At 36.5% G+C, this 20,978-nt stretch overlaps 1 protein-coding gene across 3 annotated transcripts in view; it reads right to left on the minus strand.

The window, feature by feature from the left end:
- Window positions 1-20,978, minus strand: part of SLC25A12 (solute carrier family 25 member 12) — a 194,907-nt gene that overhangs the window by 63,303 nt on the left and 110,626 nt on the right. For all 3 annotated transcript variants that reach the window (XM_027588356.2, XM_027588358.1, XM_027588357.1), the window contains exons 3-4: window positions 14,588-14,730; window positions 4,398-4,513 (exon numbers count right to left, since the gene is read on the minus strand). In XM_027588356.2, coding sequence (XP_027444157.1) covers window positions 4,398-4,513; window positions 14,588-14,730 — 259 coding nt within the window. The remainder of the gene's footprint in view (window positions 1-4,397; window positions 4,514-14,587; window positions 14,731-20,978) is intronic.

The following is a 20,978-nucleotide window of genomic DNA, read 5'->3' on the forward strand; positions in this document are numbered from 1 at the left end:
TTTTATTGTCAGGAGGGAAAAAAAGGTCCTCAATGGCTGAATTTCACCTGCACGGTTCTTAAAGTGAAGTCAGAGAGGCTTTTAGAAGGACTCCCACCAAAACAATGAATTCCTTGTGTATAACTGAACAAAAACAATGGTGAGACTTGTGGAAGTAAAGAGTTTTTCAGTGAAGGAAAACTTGGGGAGAAAGAGGAGGAACAACTAAGAGACCAAAAAGGAAAACAAAGGAAAACAAACAACAACAACAAAAAGTTCAACAACAGGAACTTAGCAGAGGAAGTCCCAACGAACATAGCATGTACTCAGTCCCAGACTGCTAGGTTCTATTTCCAGGTAGGGCATGAGTTTCCTAGGTGACTTCCTCTGTTTTTCCAAGCAAGAAAGTATTTCTATTAACCCTTTACCTACCTCCAGAAAGGACTACCATACAATCAGTCAATAAAGTAGTCCTTCTGCCAAATACATGTGAAGGTCCATTTCTCAGGAAAGATAAGTTTACATTTAAAGAGCATCTATTACTATAGAAACTAGATGCTTCAAGAGTCTATCACCAAATGGCATAAAAACTAATAATGCCATATCCTTTTTTTTTTTTTTACCTCAAACTAAGCTACTTTAGTAGCTTTGAGTATTAATACGACCTTCTCTGTAGTATCTGAAAGGAATCTCAAAATTCTTCCTGATTTAATTTGAACACCCAAGTGAAGCTCTAATTCTTACCAGATTAAACTAGGTATTTGTTACTATTAGATTTTCATATTACTCCATGTCTACAGCTTTGTTTCCACGAGAGAGGGTACATTTTTCATATCTAGACTTCCATCTCCTGAACCTTTTAATAACAGTCGTGCTTATGCCTAAACCAAACCCAATCTATTCTTCCCTAAAAAGAGCCTATTTTAGAGGCACAAATGGAACACATCATATTTATTTGTTGTATCTAATGATGACCAAACAGTATAAAATCAAAAGGAATCCTTGCTTTTTGAGGGTTTTACAGTGAGGAGATGAAGATAGGCCCTTAAAAAAAATTCACTTTGAAGAGTTCCCATCCCTAGGCAAGCAGTTTAGAACACAATGTTGATGAGATTTTAATAGAAAACTTAGACTGTATAATGTATCTTATATTCATTTATTAGTTAATAGACAGGAGTTTGGGTTTCATTTTTTTTTAGAAGGATTACATCTTTGTTAAACCAATAGGCTTTGATTTTTTAAATGTGGGACAAATGCAAGGCAGCTACTGAGAACACAATGTAGTATACTGGTTATCCAGGTTACCTTAACCTAATTCTATCGAGCAGAATATCCAGTACTCTAGTGGCTAGCAGGGACACCAAGGCAAGTTTATAATGTATCTAGCAAACACCAGTCATGCAGCGGCCTCTACAAGGCTCATGCCATCAGGCAGTAACAGATACACAAGCCAATAAGTAATTATCCACAGCATGCATTAGAAGTTTTAATAAAAGAACATCGAAGAGGAAACAACTAATGGTTTTATTCACTCTTTTAAAAATTCCAGAACCCTCTCCTGAGCTTTCATATTCTGAAATGGATTACTGAGGTCTCAATGTAACTCCTCTCCCCCAAAGTAGACGCATCTCTAACAATTAAAAAAATAAAACAAAACTTTTCCAGCACTCAAGTTGTTCAATATTTCTATTTATATACTTCCAAAAACATACACAGTTTAAGTATCTAATCTGATGTGTATTAAAAAGCATTATCTAAAAAAAGCACAGATGAGAATAATATATACAAATATACAGATAACATCATCATCATAGTCCACAAGATATCAATAGCATAACAGTTTTCCCCACTCCATTACACCCGGCATCCAATATTCTCTCCCACCTTTCTCTCCTGATGTGCTCAAGAGAAAACTATAAACAAGTTCCAAACTAGAAAACATAAGGCCATTTAGTGAAAAGAATTTAGAGTTACTATGGATCTAAAATTTCCTTTTACCTAAGCATTTATCTATAAATACATAAGCATAATTCATTTTATTAAGTGGATACAAACATGAAAACTGACCTTTATCACAGATCCAAAATCCTATAAAAATAAACTCCAAGTTAATTATTTCCTTATGCTGAAATTCTGTCGTCTTGAACAGCCTGTAATGAGTAGGCCTTAGAAATCTTGTTAAATGGCATTTGTAACAGTTTCAATGCTTTTCCTCCTAAAAATATAAAATTAAACTTCCTCTCCTTCATTATGATTTTTATTTAAGAAAATTTGTCCAAAATGGATCCTCAAAACTAGGGAGGCAAGGCAGGAAGGGAAAATGGTTATGGTCTCCAGGAAATATGTGAACATCAAGACAACCATCCAGCTGGCCAGGGACTCCAAGAACAATGCTGAAAGGGCGTTCAGCTTTCTATCATTCCGTAAGAATCTTTCTCTCTATATATTATGAAGCAGAAGAATGACAGCAGAGTTTTGGAGGGTTTGTATGTTCTTCAGTTCATATCAGGTGTTATAACAACGCAAACTGGTTTGTTTGGCTTTTAATCTTAATTATATTTTCTTAAAATTCTAACTCATACATCATAGTCTGGGGAAGACAAAAGATCTTTAAAATGCTAAAGTTGGGATCTAATAACTACAAGCTTTCATTTGCACGAAATAAATGTGTTTATAAACCTCTCAGCTATTTTCTATACTCATTTTAATCTACTAATCAACACTGGCATGAGTCTCTATTGTTATTCTATTGGATGAAATGACTTGAGTGACTTGTTTTTTAAAATAAAATTGGGAAAAGCAATCAAATTGAGGAGACACAAAGAACCAAGATATCAAGGTAGGAGGGACAAAAGAAACCACAATTTGGTTTAGGAAAATCTAATTCTTAAACAATGGACACATGCTAGAAGCACAGGTATGCTGTTCTTAATGCAGATACGTGTATCAAGGTATTTCCCAAGCACTGCTGCACAACATTTGGAAGTGAGACATGTGAGAATATGTGGTACCTACTGAAAATAGAAAATGCAGATTAGTGGTCCAGGGTAAATGCTGAATGATGAGATGATAAAGGTTTTATACATTAAACTATAGAATCTAGGTGCTTCTGGGGAAAGTCAACCTTCTTTAGGAGGCAGAATGGCCAGAGCTTGCACCAAAGCAGGAAGCATGCCAAGAGAGATGCAAAAATCTAAGGAAGTTCTGTCTGCACTTGTATTTATTTGGGAAAATCTTTTTATACAGAAAATAACTGGGTCAATGGGCAAAAGGAAACAGTCAATGCCAAGCTAGAAAATATGCCCACTAAAACCAGAGTAAAGGCACCATCAGTTCTTCTGAATACCTATACTTTCTCTCTTTCCATGGCAGTGACACTTCTTCCTTTGAGTTTAACTGAAGGATGCTTCTTATGTAACAAATACTGCAGTGAATAAATATTTAGCACTATAGTCAGGGAAACCCTGATTTTCAAGAGTTTTTCTATCACATATTGATGCCAATTCACACCATAAAAGGACTCAAGCTCAGCTTTACAAGGTGAAAAAGTTCTGGAACTCTGTTTCACAACAACAAGAATATACTCAACATCACTGAATTGCATGCTGAAAAATGGTTAAGATTTTATGTGTTTACTACCATAAAAAATGTAAATGTAAAAAAAAGGGAAGAGAGTTCAAGATCCTTGAAAACACTGCATTGATTTACTGAAAAGCCTGTTGTCAGAAAAATTAGCAGATACTTTAAACACAAACTAACTTCCACAAATAAGCATCTTTAAAAACTAACACATGGCTACAAATAGAAATTCTAGTTTATATGCTTGTCAAACAATGACATTGTGCTAAATTATGTGCCTACCAAAGGATTTGTATCAATTTGTACATTTAAGACAGATATCAATTTCAACGTACTAGGCTTGTTTCCTAAAATCAAAAAACTGTAATGGGGGTTTAGAGAATGCTAACTATTCTCAGCTCCCTCCTTCAGTTCCATTCTTGGTGCTACAATGACAAAGCAGCAATTTTCCAAACTGCTATTGAGAAGCTCTGCACTCTCTACCCAAAAATTCCTTAAAGAATGACATGATTATTCCATGTTGTTCATGGTCTGTTTCATAAAGAATTTTGCCCAGGCTAGCCCAGAACAAGAAAATTTTACACCACCTATTTTAGGAATGTAAAAGTGTCAGTGACTCAATGAGCAAGGCATTCCTAGGTTCCTTACTTTTTTGCAACAGTCTAAAGCTTTGAAGAAAATACACCATTTTAATTTTATCTGTGTAAATTCTTTTAGGAAATTAATATTGACTAGCTCCTGAATAAGCAGCAATCTATATGCAGTTACTAGATTTAGCATTTAAAGACTGGACCAGCCTTACTGACTTCACTTATCCTTTATAATCTTTTTTTCCTTACCAAATGTCACCTCTCCATTTCCACTCTTGTCAAACAATTGGAAAGCCACTATGAACATAGAATCTGGAGCACATAAAACAGATTCAAATGCCAAGAACTCTTGATAGGAGATCAATCTGAAATAAAATATAAAATGTTACTGATTGGTAAAGAAAAGGAAAATATCAGGCATTTAACCTGCCTTTAATATATGCTATAGCTCAAGGTAACCAAATAATTGAAAAAGGGAAATTTCTCTTTATAGAGGTATTCCAGATAATAAAGAAAGAAGGAAGGAATGAAAGAATTAGAATACTACCCTTTTGTGAGTCCCTAATAAATTAATGGACCTGGGCAATAATCAATCACTCCTAAAATCACAAAAAGAGAAAGAACTAAACCAAAAATAATTAAATCGGAAGCTGATAAAGTCTCTAGATCATAGTTTCTCAACTGTGGCGCTCAACAGTACCATTTTAAGCTGGATAATTCTTTGTTGTAGGGGCCTCCCAGGCAATATCATGTTTAGTAGCGTCCCTGGCCTCTACCCACCAAGTTGCAAATTGCCAACCCACCATGTTAAGACCCACTGCTTTCCATGTAATCAATTTACAGAAAATACAAAGGACAAAGGACATGTTAAAACATCACCACAGAAACACAATCGGAATAAATGCAGACTGTAGGAAACTACAGGGTGAACATTCTGTACTTGAAAAAAAAAAAACCTTTGAAAGAAGATATGGAGGAGAACTTCATTAAAGACCTAAAATGTATAGTAATTAATTACAAGATACAGATCTTATTTGGATTCTGGGGAATTTAAGCAAAGAAATTTTTTTTTAATTTATAAGAAAATTAGTAAATGGTAATAATGATATAACACAAATACTTGATGATATTAAGACATTGATACTAATGTTTTTGAGGAGGTTTGTTTGGTAATTTTTCTTATCTTTTTGAGATATACCCAGATATTTACAAACAAAAAATGTCATCTGGAATTTGCTTCAAAATAATCCAGGGGATGAAAGAATGGGAAGAGGTATAAATAAAACAAACTTAATAATTATTTTAATAATTACTAAAACTTGGTGATGAGGATATTGGGGAATTCACTACACTAGTTTGTTTTATATGTTTGAAATGTCAATAATACATTTTTTAGGGGCACCTGGGTGGCTCAGTCAGTTAAGCATCCTACTCTTGATCTCAGCTCACAGGTCCTGACCTCAGGGTCATGAGGGCAAGCCCTGTGTTAGGCTCCACGCTAGACATGGAGCCTACTTAAAAAAATTTTTTTAAAGAAAATACATTTTTTAAAGGAAAATTCAAAACAAAAGGGGAGAAAACTAAAACATATTGAGTCCTAGAATACTCAGGGTTGTGAAATTAGCCAGTGGTCAAAATTATACTAAAATTGTCTTCAATGATCTTTTTTTTGGCAGGGGGAGCATGAGTAGGGGTCAGAGGTGCACAGAGAATCTCAAGTAGGCTCCACCCCCAGCACAGAACCCAACTTGGGGCACAATCTCACAACCCTGAGATTATGACCTAAGCCAAAATCAGGAGCCAGACACTTAACCAACTGAACTACCCAGGCACCCCACCTTCAATGATCTTACAGACTGGCATATGCTAGTTTAGAGTCATCTTCCATAGCAAGCTTGCTGCAAAGATCCCACACCCTGTTGCTGCTATTGGTAAGTGACTAGTATCCAAGTAACAGCATTATAAAAATCTGTTTTTAGGGGCGCCTGGGTGGCTCAGATGGTTAAGCATCTGCCTTCGGCTCAGGTCATGACACCAGGGTCCTGGGATGGAGTCCCGCATCAGGGTCCTGGGATGGAGTCCCGCATCAGGCTCCCTGCTAGGCGGGGAGCCTGCTTCTCTGCCTCTGCCTCTCTCTCTCTCTCTCTCTCTCTCTCTCTCTCTGAGTCTCATGAATAAATAAACATTAAATGGTCATTGTCCTTGAAATAAAATTTTAAAAAATCTGTTTTTATAAATATATAAATACATATACCAATTTAATTACTTATTTATATTAGTAATGGTGCTGCCTTTTATTCTCAAATGGCCTGGTTTAGACAACACATTTACAGTCACCCTATAGAAAGGAACAGACCTAATCTTTAACATGGCTCCAAGTCCCTCGGGATCTGATCTCTGCACACCTCCCCCTTGTTCTTCTGCACTCCAACCCATTCATTCTTAAATCCATGCTCTTTCCACTCAGGACCATTTCATTCACCTTGGATTCATCCCACCATCTCCAAACCTTTGCCCATTTAATTTATACCCATCTTTACATAGCTCAGCTCAAGTATCATTTCCTCAAGAGAACCATCTCAGAATCCCCAGATGACTTTACATACACCCTTCACACCCCTACAGCAACACACTGGACATTTTTAGTGCCCCTTGCAAAATTTTTATTAAAGTAATTATGTAATTCACTGTTTAAAGTCTAATTCCTGAGACGCCTCGGTGGCTCAGTTGGTTAAGCGTCTGCCTTCGGCTCAGGTCATGATCCCGGGGTCCTGGGATCGAGTCCCGCCATCGGGCTTCTTGCTCAGCAGGGAGCCTGCTTCTCCCTCTGCCTGCTCTGCTGGCTGCCCCCCCCCCCCAGCTTGTGTGCACTCTCTCTCTCTGACAAATAAGTAAATAAATAAAATCATTTTCAAAAATAAAAATAAAATAAAAAATAAAGTCTAATTCCCTGCAAGAAGGTAGGCTTGTCACAGAGCACAGGTTTGATTCAGGATAGGAATTTGTAAATATTCTTGAATAAACTCAATTTAGAATACAAGGCTTTTTAGAGAGCCATATTTCTCAACAAAGTATTAGGAATGACTACATTTTACATTTCATTTTATGCCCCCACTCATCAAGGACATATTTTACATTCAAAGTTTCATTTTCTATTAAATAAAATACTTTGAAATATGTTTAAGTTACACAAGTTACATCATATCCAAAGCAATGGTGTATTCTATGCCTTTTCCCTTTATTGAGGAAAAGGCCTTTGCGGTGATATTATTCAGGACACTAAAGACTATGCCTTCACTGCACCCCTGCTGAAGAATCTTTGGTGAAATTAGGAGCTTGATTGACTAACAAATCCTGGGAAGAATAATAATCAAACTTTATCAGGTCACAAGTCATAATACACTTCATGCATTGGTGTACTACTAAAAACTATAATAAAACTCAAAAGTGTGGTTATCATTACACAAATTCTAGAGTAGTAAAAACAAATGAAGTTATAACATATCAGGTATCATCATCCACACACCCTGAAAAAGCAATGAGTATTATGTGGTTTTAATAAGAATATATAACACAAATAAAATAATGATATAGGGGACGACTTAAAGAAGGCCTTCATTTTCTACAGTATGTATTTCTGAAATGTTTGAAATTTTTATTATTTAGCATTATTTCTTTTGATTATAAGAGTAATTTAAAAAATAAAAAGTAACTAGGCTGATGATGGATTAAAAAACACAATCCATAACACTTTGGCTTTTCCAAAACAGCCTCAGGAATCTAACATCAAAAATACAAACACCCTGAAATACAGAATATGTAGCCTTCAAACACCTTTCATACTCAGTAGCAAAACTTTCTGTATTTATGAGAAGAGGTAAAAGACTTTTTCCTTAACTAGCAAAGGTTATAAACAGTTGGCTGGCAGACGGAATTTGGCCCCCACGTTTTCTTTGGCAGGCAAAGTATAATTTTTTTAGTTACATTAGTTGTCAACATTAGGAAATCATAATAAGTACTTCACACAAATATCCAGTTTTCTGGTTTCCCTTGTTAAAACTGCAAGTGTGGGCAACAGGTTTCTCATCCCACGTAGCACCAGCCCCCTGGAGCCAAAGCAGAAGCCGCCTCTTCACAGAGACCAGGGCCCATCAGTTATCTACACCCACCCTCATGTAGGTTTCCAACTAAGTAGACCTTTGTCTAAAATATAAAGTCTGTGGACTTGAAATATCTACATTTCTTGGGGTGCCTGGGTGGCTCAGTCAGTTAAGCCTCAGACTCTTGGTTTCAGCTCAAGCCATGAAGTCAAGCCCCAAGTCTGGTTCCACACCCATTCTGCTTGGGATTCTTTCCTCTTCCCTCTCTCTCCCCCTCTGCGCCTCCCCCTCGCTCACGTGCGCTCTCTCAAATAAATAAATGTTTTTTCAAAAATAAATAAATATATATATATACACATTTCTCTATCAGTATATTCAAAAAGGCAAATCCAAAAGTCAAGTGATATGCTCAAAGAAACTCAGCAAGTCAGTGGAAGATTCTCAATTCCTGCCTTCAATTCAGTCTATGTAGTCCTTCCCCCTCCCCAAATTTAAAGTTATAGATGAAAAATAGAAAGGGTACCTGGTGTTTGTACTAAGTAGACATTATAAGAAGGTATTGGGGGGATACACAGCCAATCCACAATACTCACAGTTACCTTTGTTACACAGAGCAATTTATTTGAAGAAAGGTCAATTAAGAAATACAAAAGCAGGGGTGCCTGGGTGGTGCAGTCAGGTAAGCCTCTGACTCAGGTCCTGATCTTGGCTCAGGTCCTGATCTCAGCGTGGTGAGATCCCCCACCAGCACAACCCCCCCGATCACCCTCCGGGCACAGGGTCTGCTTGAGACTCTCTTCCTTCTGCCTCTGCCCTTCCCCACCACGGTTGTGCACGCTCCCCCTCTCAAATAAATAAATCTTTAAAAAAAAAAAAGAAACACAAAAGCAACAGCAACTTAAAAATAAGCCACTTCATATTATTCAGCCTTAAAAAGGAATACAATTCTGATACATGCTGTAACATGGATTAATCTTGAAAACAACAGACTAAGTGAAATAAACCAAACACAAAAGGACAAATATTACATTATTCAATTTATATGAAATACCTAGCAGAGTAAAATGCATTAGAAACAGAAACTAGAATAGAGGTTACTAGGGGCTGGGTACTGAGGCAAAACAGGGACTCATTGTTTAAAAGGTACAGTTTCAGTATGAGAAGATGAAAACAATGGAGGCGATGGATGGTGGTGATGGTAGTACAACAAAATGAACATACTTAATGCCATTGAACTGTACACTTAAAAATAGTTGAAATGGTAAATTTTATTATATATATTTTAACACAATAAAAAAGTCACCTGAAATTACCCAGGGATATGCATTTATCAAAACTCCACAAATGTACCTTTAAGTTTTATATTTGTCACTGTGTGTAAATTTTACATCTAAAGAAAACACTCAAAACAAATACTGAAATCCAGTTAATAATATGCATGCTGAAATATTTAAGGAGTATCAATATTTAGAATTTACTTTGAAATGTGTGAAAAAATAAGATGGATGGAAAAATAGAGGGATAGATATATGAAAAAGGAAGCATAGAAAAATGTTAATGGTAGACTATGGTAAGTATATAAGTGAATTTTCATTATAAAATACTGGGAAGAAGTAGGGAGTGGGGGGCATGGACAACGTCTCTCTGATATGCCCCTTATCTATTTTTAGCCCACAGGCATTTTATACCACATGATATTGTAACTATACTTTGCATAAAGCAAGAAAAGCCTGTTTATCTGTGAACATAAAGCAAACATGTTCCAGAATAATTTTTAAGGCTCTTTTCCCCATATCCTGCAATGAATTCCCTATTGTTGGAAGGTCCTGACCAAGACTTAAGCAGAACAAATGCAAACCACAAGCCACTAACTCTGGGGTGAAGAAACCATTGCTTAGTTCATACTTTAATAAATGGTTTGTTTTCTTTTAATGAGGATGAGGTGGCACCTTCAATTTTTACCATACCTCCTGCTTGACTTTTTACAAAGAACATATATTCATTTTATAACTCTGAAATAATGTATTTTATGAATTGCATGTTTTAAATTTTTCTACAAAGTTCCTTTTAAATTTACCAAGTGGAAACTAATAAAATTTCATAATATTAATATGTCAATTTTGCAATTTTTAGAACAACCGAGATTTCTGTATAAAAGATTTTTCTATATGCATGAAGAATACTTTCCTTTTGGGGCACCAGGTGGTACAGTCAGTTAAGCATCCGACTCGTTTTGGCTCAGGTCATGATCTCAGGTGCTGACACAGAGCCCGGCATCTGGCTCCATACTCAGTGGGGAGTCTGCTTGGCTTTCTCTCTCCCTCTCCCTCTGTTCCTCATCGCCTCCACCCTCCCAGCCGCCTGGTTCTCTCTCTCTCTCTCTCTGTCTCTAAAATCAATCTTTTAAGAAATATATTTTTATATGTATGTAGAACATTAAAGGAAAACAGTTGTGAAAAACTGGGAGAAAATAAGTTTTACACATTATAGAATAGAGCCTCCAGATGAAATTCTGACTAGAGCTAAATATAAAAACTACAATTCTAGAAGTTAGTTTCAAACAAGCAACTGTCTAAACATTTAAGATCAGATTGCACAATAACAGTTCCCCAAATCTGCATTTAATGCATAATATCATTTTGCTTTTCATTATATAACCACATCTTCAAAGTTTAAGCCACAATCTCACAAATACTTGGCTAATGGCCTTTAGTTTTAGACAATCCATCATGCTATTTATACCATAAAATGTTGCTTCTACGTGGCTTTGCACAGCAAACACCTATATCAAAACACTCCTGCTTATTTTACTATCTATTGGAGGAAAGGGAATGGGGAAGAGGAAAAGGGGCAGTTTACATGCTAAGAAAACATGGAGCAGGGGGTGGGGGAGTCCAGAACACAAAAAGTTATGGTATTCACTACTCCTAAACCTGCTTTTCCCACATGCTTATTAACTAAATCACTTAGGCCTGCCTATACTAGTTCTATTAATTGAGATTGGGTCTTGGGCAATTATAAACAATATTATGTGATGTTATTTCAAATTATCAGTACCTATAAGATTCTCATCGAAAAACTACAATAGAGGGGTGCCTGTGTGGCTCAGTTGGTAAGTATCTGCCTTCGGCTCAGGTCATGATCCCTGAGTCCCAGGATGGAGCCCTGCATTGGGTTCCTTGCTCAGCAGGGAGTTTGCTTCTCCTTCTGCCCCTCATCCCACTCATGCTCTCTCTCAAATAAATAAATAAAATCTTAAGAAAAAAAAAAAACTACAGTAAAACCAATGAATATCTCTCGGGGCTATAAAAAAAATGTACCAACTGCACTATTCTATTCTTTCATCACTGCTCTGGATAAAGGAGTGGGTAAAGGAGTGGTGGTGGGGAGAACATTTTTAAAAAAATGATTATAAGAAGAAAAATGGACTAAAAAGAGAATTTGATGTTCTTGGGCAAATCAATCAACCTCTCTAGGTCTCATTTTCCTTAAATGTTAAATGAGCAAGGGTTGACTACTTGGAATAAATTAAACAGCTCTGATTCTCTTGAATTACAAGTATTAAAGAAATGTTAACAAGAATACTTAACCTTTTTTGAATTCATAAACCCCCCTCCTGAAAACCTGGAATTTCTCCCCAGAAAAATGCAGGTACAAATTCTCTCTTTTAGCATTATATTTCAGCAAGTTCAGGAACCCCTGAAGACAAGTCATGAATAGGAGGTTAAGAATTGCTGTGTTTCAGGGTGCCTGGGTGGCTCAGTTGGGTAAGTGTCCAACTCTTGATTCTGGCTCAGGTCATGATCTTAGGGTTGTGAGACCAAGCCCCGCATTGGGCTCCATACTGGGTGTGGAGCCTGCTTAAGATTCTCTTTCTCCCTCTCCCTCTGCTCCTATCCCCCCTTAAAAAAAAAGAATTGCTGTGCTTCTAGAAAATTCCACCTTTCTCTGCTTTTAGAAACAACCTATATGTTTCATAAACTCATTTAATTTTTCTGAACTCTTTGAATCAGATTTCCTATCTAATCCCAATCTGACTCATTCCAAAGAGAGGAAAAAAGTAAGTTTAAAAAGTTCTTAAAATCTGAAATAGAAAAGATTTACCATTGAGGAGGAGGGGGAAAAAAAGATTTACTTTTTACAAAGAGAAACAGGTTTGTTTTAAGTGAACATTATCAACATTATTAGATACTTCACTAGCCAAAACCCATCTTTGATCTACTCTGGCAACTTAAACCCTTGATTCCACTCAACCACATTAACAATGCACCTGAGTCTGGGAGAACCACATGAAGCTTCAAAAAAAATACACTTACTGAGATGGACCAGAGCAAATGGTCACAAAAGAAGCATCTGAAAAGATATGAGTACTCTGAAAGCAGGTCTCAGGCCAAATTAATGACAATAAATGCTCTCAGAGTTTCTAAAAGATCTAAATGTATATGTTACCTTTAAAATTTTTGAAGAATGAATTCTGATTAAAAATAATTGATTTTCATATGTATTACTGCCTAATCACTACTGAGAAATCCAATGACTGAATAGTCCATAGTAACTTATCAGCTGATTTGATTAAATTTTAGAACTTTATTTATTTATTTATTTATTTATTTATTTATTTATTTAAGTAAGCTCTACACCCAATGTGGGGCTTGAACTCACAACTCTGAAATCAAGAGTCTAATGCTCTACCAACTGAGCCAGCCAGGAGCCCCTCATTTGACTTTTTTAGAGACCAGTCACAAAATGTATACAAGTTCCCCAATATCTACTATTGATAAATTATATAAAATATTTATCTAAGATACAAAATACTCATAGATTTCATGCACTGTACTAGATTCTATGGGAAAATACAATACTAACACTGGACTCAAACAACTTAGATACCAACATTTCTAGTTTAACTACTACAGTAGTTTCCTAAATGGATTTCACTGCATGCAAGTCTTGCCCTATTCCCACCTACCATTTTTCTAAAATCTGATCATATCTTTGGTAATAGAAATAACTTTTAACAACTCCTCATTGCCTAGTTTTTCACACAACTACCTCTATAAGTAGGAGAAAGAACCTGGGCCTTTGAAGGCCTGAGGATGTAGCTTGGAACTCACAAAGCACGACAAAATTCTCCTTATAATTCACAAAAATAATTCATTTGCTCCATAATACAATCATATTTGATTTTAATAAAAAAATGGTGTGCTTTTTCCCCTGAGTAAACTGACACTCTAGTAAGATGCATCTTGCTATTTGTGTCTGCACACACCCACACACTGCCAGGCTAAAAATACTTCCAAGACTAAGTCACGAGCCTTCAGGATACAGTCAAAACTTAGCACACAAGGTCCCCAGCTCCACTCCAACCACAGCTCCAGGAGCAACAAAGCAACACCACAGCCACGCCAAGGTACCCCTAACACAACTTCCCCAATGTCACTCCCCAAAACACACACATGCAGACACACACACGCACACTCCCCTTGATGTTTCATACCACTGCTGTTCCCTTTCCTAGAATTCTCCTCCCTCCTCTCCAACCACCAGCAATCTCCTGTTCATCTTGCCAGATTTCACTCAAGTATCGCCTCTTCTACAATGCTGTCTAGATCACCTAAAACAGAGTTAACCATGCTTTCTTGGGTGTCCTTTGTATCTTTTACATACTTTTATTATAGCACCTTATTCCCAAAGTATTATTTTCTTTGTTTACTCCTCCTCTTTCTCACTAGGCCATGAATTTCTTCTTAAGGCCAAGAACCCCATTTTACTTACGCTTGTATTACTAAGGCCCAACAGTGCCTGGCTAATGGTGGTTGTTCAATAAATGTTTGTCAAATAAATGAGGAGACAAATAAATGAATAAATACCACTCTCTAAGTTCTTCCCTGATTTATTTTTCTTCATAGCACTTATAACCTAACATGCTATAGTTTCTTTTAAATTTGTATATTGCTTTTACATTTATTAGTTTATTCACTCATGCAATTCTAGCCCTTAGAACATTGCCTAAAACATAAAAGGTATTCAGTATTTGTTGTATTGAGTGAAAGAAATACACTGTTATCTGAAAACCATTCGTTCAGATTATTCAATATAAAATATGGTTTTATACGTGTAGTTTTCTTCCCGCCCCCAAAAAAAGCAAGCAAGAAAGAAATGCTAATTATGCCAAATTCTTGATAATGGCAGGAAGTAACACTTTTTATAAACTTCTAAGAAAAGATATGGTTTATTAATATTAAAATTCCAGATGGTTATAGGTAAACTTAGAGTTTACTATTTTCTAGTAAGGTATTGAGGAACATTCATTTTCAAAAAACGTATAAAGGTTCTTACCCATCCTTGGTTTGATCAGCTACTCCTGCCAAGAGCTGCACAATCTTCGGATTGCTATTTGGATCATTATACAGTCCAAGATAGCGCTGGACAAAGTCTTCTGGGGTCATGTAATGTTCTCCATCAACCTCAGTACTGGCATACTAAAAAACAAATAATGTATACTTAAAAATTAAAATTATTCAACATCTTGTAACCAAAAAATGTTTGTGGAAAGGTAAATTAAAGGCAAGTATCAAAATCATAATAAAGATAATAAACACAGGACTTTTCTCTGGATAGTAAAAAATACTCATAGCCTGATTTAATATACTGATACATGCTACAACATGGACAAACCTTGAAAACATTGTAAGTTAGAGAAGCCAAATACCAAAGGCCACAGATTGTATGACCCCTTTTACATGAAATGTCCACAACAGGCAAATCCACAGTGATAGAAAGCAGAGGCATAGTTGCCAGGAACCGGGAGGAAGGAGAAATGAGAGTAACTGCTTAAACATATATGGGATTTCTCTTGGGGGGCAATGAAAATGTCCTGGAATTAGATTGTGGCAATGGCCATACAATATTGTAAATATACTAAATGACATTGCACTGTAAACTTTATTTTTTTTAAAGATTTTTTTTTTAAGATTTTATTTATTTGACAGAGAAAGAGAGAGAGAGCATGAGGACAAGCAGGGGGAGCAGCAGGCAGACAGAGAGGGAGAAGCAGATTCCCTGCTGAGCAGGGAGCCCGATGCGGGACTCAATCCCAGGACCCTTAGATCATGACCTGAGCTGAAGGCAGACACTTAACGACTGAGCCACCCAGGCATCCCTGCACCGTAAACTTTAAAATGGTTAAAATGGTTGAATTTTGTTATGTGACTTTTATCTCAATGAAACATATAATATGTAAGAGAAGAAATACAAGACAGACGAAGACAGGTGAAAGGGCAACCGAAGTGACCAAGACCTGAGAGTGAGAAGATGACACCTGTAAACTCTCAGAGGCTTTCCACCTCCAATAGTGGGGAGCTGGGCGGGGAGGGGAGGGAAGCGGTGCAAGACAGACTACCAAACCTTAGAAAGTGAAATGAACGAGAAAAACATGACCTTCCATCACAGGTATTTGTTCTATGTTCCAGTAGCTGGAAAAAAGAAGCAAATATATTCTGCTTTTATGTGATTAATTTTCACAAAGAAAATAATAATACCTGCCTATCAAATAAATACCTCATTATTTTAAGGGTTTTATGTACTATGGCATTATCAAACACGAACAACCAAAGCTCTTCTCTTTGGGTTGCAGCTGATCAATTTAGCTACTTCAGTCAAATATCAAAGTAGTAACATCAAAAATTTTCCCAGAATTGAAGAATATAAGAGATCAGTAAATGCCAAGCACAATATATTAAAACAAATTAAAAAAAAAACCCACATCAGAACCTGGCCCATCATCATAAAATTATAGAACATCAGAATAAAGAGAAAATCCTAAAAGTTTTCAGAGAGAAAATAAAAGGTCACCTATAAAGAATTATGCATCACAAGCATCAATGCTTCCTCAACAGAAACACTGAAAGCTTGAAAACAATGCAGTAAGACCTTGAAAATTCTAAGATGAGTTCCAGCCCAAATTTCTAAACTGAGCCAAACTTTCAATCAATTGTAAGAGTAGGTTAAAAGTACTTTGAGGGGTGACTGGATGGCTTACTCAATTGGGCATCCGACTCTTGGTTTCAGCTCAGGTCATGGTCTCAGGGTCATGGGATCAAGTCCTGTGGCCAGCGCCGAGGCTGCTTCTCTCCCTCTCCTTCTGTACCTCCCCCTGCTCATGCATGCTCACTCTCTCTCTAAAATGGATAAATCTTTTAAAAAATAAATAAAATAAAAGTACTTTAGATATCCATGTTCTCAATACTTTTTCTCTCATCATGTGCCTTCTCAGGAAGTTATAGGAAGATTTACTCCATCAAAAAGAGGGCATGAACCAAGTCAGAGGAAGATGTGGGATCCAGGAATCAGATGATCCAACCCAGGAAAGTGGCCAAGAGAAATCCCAGGACAACAACTGTGCTGTAGGCCTCTAGAGTTCATAGTCCTGGCAGGGAGCAGACAAAGGGCTCCCAGAAGGAAAGCCACTGGGAAAAATGGAATGTTAAATTATCCAAGGCATTTGGCTATATGAAAAATAACACTGGGAGGAGTATGAATCTTTGCTCAAATGTCACCTTCTCAATGAGATCTACTCTTATCATCCTATTTAGTATTACCCATGCAACCCATGCCTGCACCTATATTCCCAACCCCCCATACGTTGCTCTTTTTCCCCCATTGGCACCTATCACTTTCTAACACACTACGTATTTTATTTCTTTATTATGTTTATTGTCTATCTCCCAAAAAAGGAAGGAATCTTTGTCTAGTTTGTTCACTGTTGTATCCCAAGCACCAAGAATAATGGCACACAATAGGCATTCAGTAAATATTTGTTAAATTAATGAATTGGTATTAGGTATACAAATTGCTAAGTAAATGGAAAGTTAGAAAGAATACCTTATGAAAAGGTATTCTTGTTGTACAAAAACAGGAAATATAATACATGACTTGGCTCAAAATAAACAGTATTTATAGTCATACTAATACAGATACAAATATTAATTTAATAACAATGATAAACATACTGAGAGGAAGGGAGGGAGAAGGAAGGAGGAAGAAGTATAAGGAAGTCCTCAACTACTATCATAGGAAGTCAATAATGTCTAGAAATAGCAGTATAGAAATATGAAGGGAAATACCACAATAAATAGCTAAGAGTTAGAAGTGGTTGCTTCTGGGAAACAAGACAGAGATAGAAAGGATCAAAGCAAAGGACTATTGGTTTGCTTTTTGGTTAAGCATTTCAAATATTCTCATTTGTGAATCTGACTAAACCAAGCAACCAGCTCTTTCAACAAGGAAAGAATTAAACATGTTTCTTTTATCATATTCTAAAACATACCACAGAGGCTATCACAGCCAATGCTTTATTAGCCTGCACAAGAAGTAGCCCAAGGTAGACACGTTTTTACTAGCTTGTACTACCAAAAACACTAACAAATATCACCTCAAAATAAAGTCATGTTCTCTCTACATGCTATAAATGTCATTCCCGAAACGGTCCTAAGTTTAAGTCCTGGCCCTACCACTAACTCAGTGAGTCCTTCAACAACTCCATTTTCCTCCCAAGCTTCTAGATATATCACACATCTATAAAATGAAGACCAAATAATCTTTGACATTTCAAAACAATAGGTATGCGAATATAGGATAAAGAAAAAATAAACTGTATAGTATTAATACTAATAGTGAGTGGATTCTACCAATTCTTGTCAACTACTTCTTTTGCTCTTTGTTCTTCAGTGTTCTTCAAAATCTGACATGTTTTACCAAAATCAGAAAACAACAGAGTTAAGAATAGGCAGGAGTGGGGAAAGGCACAATGTCAGGAAGACTACTGCAATTGAAAAGAGGAATCAACACAAGAAGGTCTAAAAATAGAATAATAAAGACACTGACAAGTCAACAACTCACTAGAACATGAGTGCCAAACAACTGTATGGGAAATACTATGGGATTCAAAAAAGACTGGTTCATTCTAAGAACAGGTGGAATGAGGCTGCAGTAGGAAGGAGAAAGTAACGTTCAGAATAGGCCTCGAAAATAAAATTCAATTTTAACTGCAAACAGACAGGGTCTTTCAGGCTAAAAAAGAAAAAAGAAAATGTGAACACATATAGAAATTTTAAAATACTTTTTTTCCTTTTTGGGGGGGAGAGAGTTCGTTGAAAAGGAAATGATAATGAAGAGAGGATATATACAAAGATAGCATACAGAAGGTGAGACCACAAAGGCAGTTTGAAACCAGATGATAGAAGACTTTGAAGGCTAAGCTGAATAGTCTGAACTCCATTCTGTGCACCTTGGGATGCCACTAAAAATTTTAGAGGAGGACAAAGATGTGATTTAACCTGTGCTCTCTCTGGTGGCAAGGGAAAAGATGGTTTGGAGAGGTCAGAAACTGACTGGGGGCAGGGAGACCAAGTGTCCCCTACTGAAGATCCAGATGAAAGAGGATGAGGCCTGAACCAAGGGGGTGGGAGTGCAAATAAGAAAACAATGGGTTGGGTGCCTGGGTGGCTCAGTTGGTTAAGCGACTGCCTTCGGCTCAGGTCATGATCCTGGAGTCCCAGGATCGAGTCCCGCATCGGGCTCCCTGCTCAGCAGGGAGTCTGTCTCTCCCTCTGACCTTCTTCTCTCTCGTGCTCTCTCTCTACCATTCTCTCTCTCTCTCAATAAATAAATAAAAATCTTAAAAAAAAAAAGAAAACAATGGGTATTTTCACCCCTTGCTAACGGCTTTTTTAAAAAATGATTTTCTTTTTTTTTTTTTTTAAGATTTTATTTATTTATTTGAGAAAGAGAGTGAGAGACAGAAAGCATGAGAGGGAGGAGGGTGAGAAGGAGAAGCAGACTCTCTGCTGAGCAGGGAGCCCGATGCGGGACTCGATCCCGGGACTCCAGGATCATGACCTGAGCCGAAGACAGTCGCTTAACCAACTGAGCCACCCAGGCGCCCTAAAAAATGATTTTCATAATGTTACAGTCACACCATTCAAAACTCAAAAGGTACAAAAGGGTATACAGTGAAAAGTCTTTCTAACACCTCTATCCCCAGTCACTCAATACCTCACTTCAGAGGCAATCAATTTCTTGTATATCCTTCCAGATGTTTTACGCATAAATGATTATACACATGTAAGATATACGCATACACATGATAATGTATATACATGCAAATACGCATGAATATTCTTACCCGTTTCTTTTTACACAAATGGTAACATAAATATAGATACTGTTCTGTACATCTTGCTTTTTTCCAATTCAGTCATTTAAAAAAGCAACTTCTATTAAAAAAGCAACTCAGCAATATATATACATATACATCATATATAAAGAACTATATGAATGCTCACGTCCTTTGACAAGGAATCCTGGGTCTGACTCCTATGAAAATTTAAAAGAAGGAAGAACTAAACACAAGGTGCAAAATAAAAAAAATACTAGAGATGGGTTATGGAGATCTTTGTTCTCTCTCCAATGGTTTGAGAGCTGCTTGCTTTCCTTAATCAGATGTCAGTTTTCAAATAAGAGAATATGAAAACATTTCAGAGTTAGTATTAACAAAATGTGGCAACTAAGTTTCCATTTCTTTTTGCCACATAGGTGTCTCACATCTAACACTAATACCTGAATTTGACTGCCGGGATTACCACCACTACACACAGAACGAACGAACACACACACACACACACACACACACACACACACACACACACAAATTATACTGTACTTACAGAATCACCAGGATTTCACAACATTCTTGACTTTATCAGGAAATAAAGCAGCCTTAGCACAAACCAAGGACACAGCAGCCAACAAGGAAAACAAATGCTTTTGTTGACAAGTACTGGAACAGGCTTTGCCAGTATCTGGGGTTATAAATGATGCCAGAGAATCACTTACCCTGAGGTATTTTGCTAGTGTTTTCCCCAACTCTCCTAGTCTATTTTAACTTGATTTGAACTGAAAGATAAAGTGTATAGCTCAGAGGGAAAAAAAACAACTCTTCTCATCCATAAGGAGTTAGTACTTGACTTTTGCAGGAGACAGTTAACTAATTAACTCATTAAATTAGAGACAATTACTTGGCAATGTCAGTGAGTCTGTTTGCCTGAACAGACAGAAGAGGGAGTATAGAACTGAAACTAGAATCTACCCACAGTCAGTCAAAATGCTAAAACATTTTAGATATTATGTTAACAAAGAAAAGCAGGTACCTTAAAAACACATGATATATTTAAACCAAAAGTATATTTTTAAATACTTTTAAAATAAGAATGACCCATTTATTTTAAACAGCTTCATTACTTTCAATGTTTATTTTAATTGACTGGATAATAATGTTTTAAACAAAGTAAACATGGTCTTGAGTAACACAAAAGGCTAGAAATCAGAAAAGATTAAGTAGCCATTTTGAGACCTCTTCCTGCTAACCAAAATGACTCACATATTTATACTAAAAACAATAAAAAGTAATGTAAAACAAAGTTTTGGGTCTCCCATGCTAACAGTTATGCTAAAAATTTTATCTATCAACTAACTTATTCGTTTCATAGTATCATTTCCATTTTGTTCCTGTCATTTCAAAGAGTGAACCAAAATTACTTTAAATGAAATTGACCAAATATTATATCCATACTCCAAATAACTTTAGAGTTAATCATTTGCCATTTCAAAGATGTCTCTTAAGCAGTTGTAAATCCCTCTTGGGCAGGAAGTCAAGGACACATGAAAGACA

The sequence above is a fragment of the Zalophus californianus genome, chromosome 3 (assembly GCF_009762305.2).
Source record: "Zalophus californianus isolate mZalCal1 chromosome 3, mZalCal1.pri.v2, whole genome shotgun sequence".
NCBI classification, from domain to species: Eukaryota; Metazoa; Chordata; class Mammalia; order Carnivora; family Otariidae; genus Zalophus; species Zalophus californianus.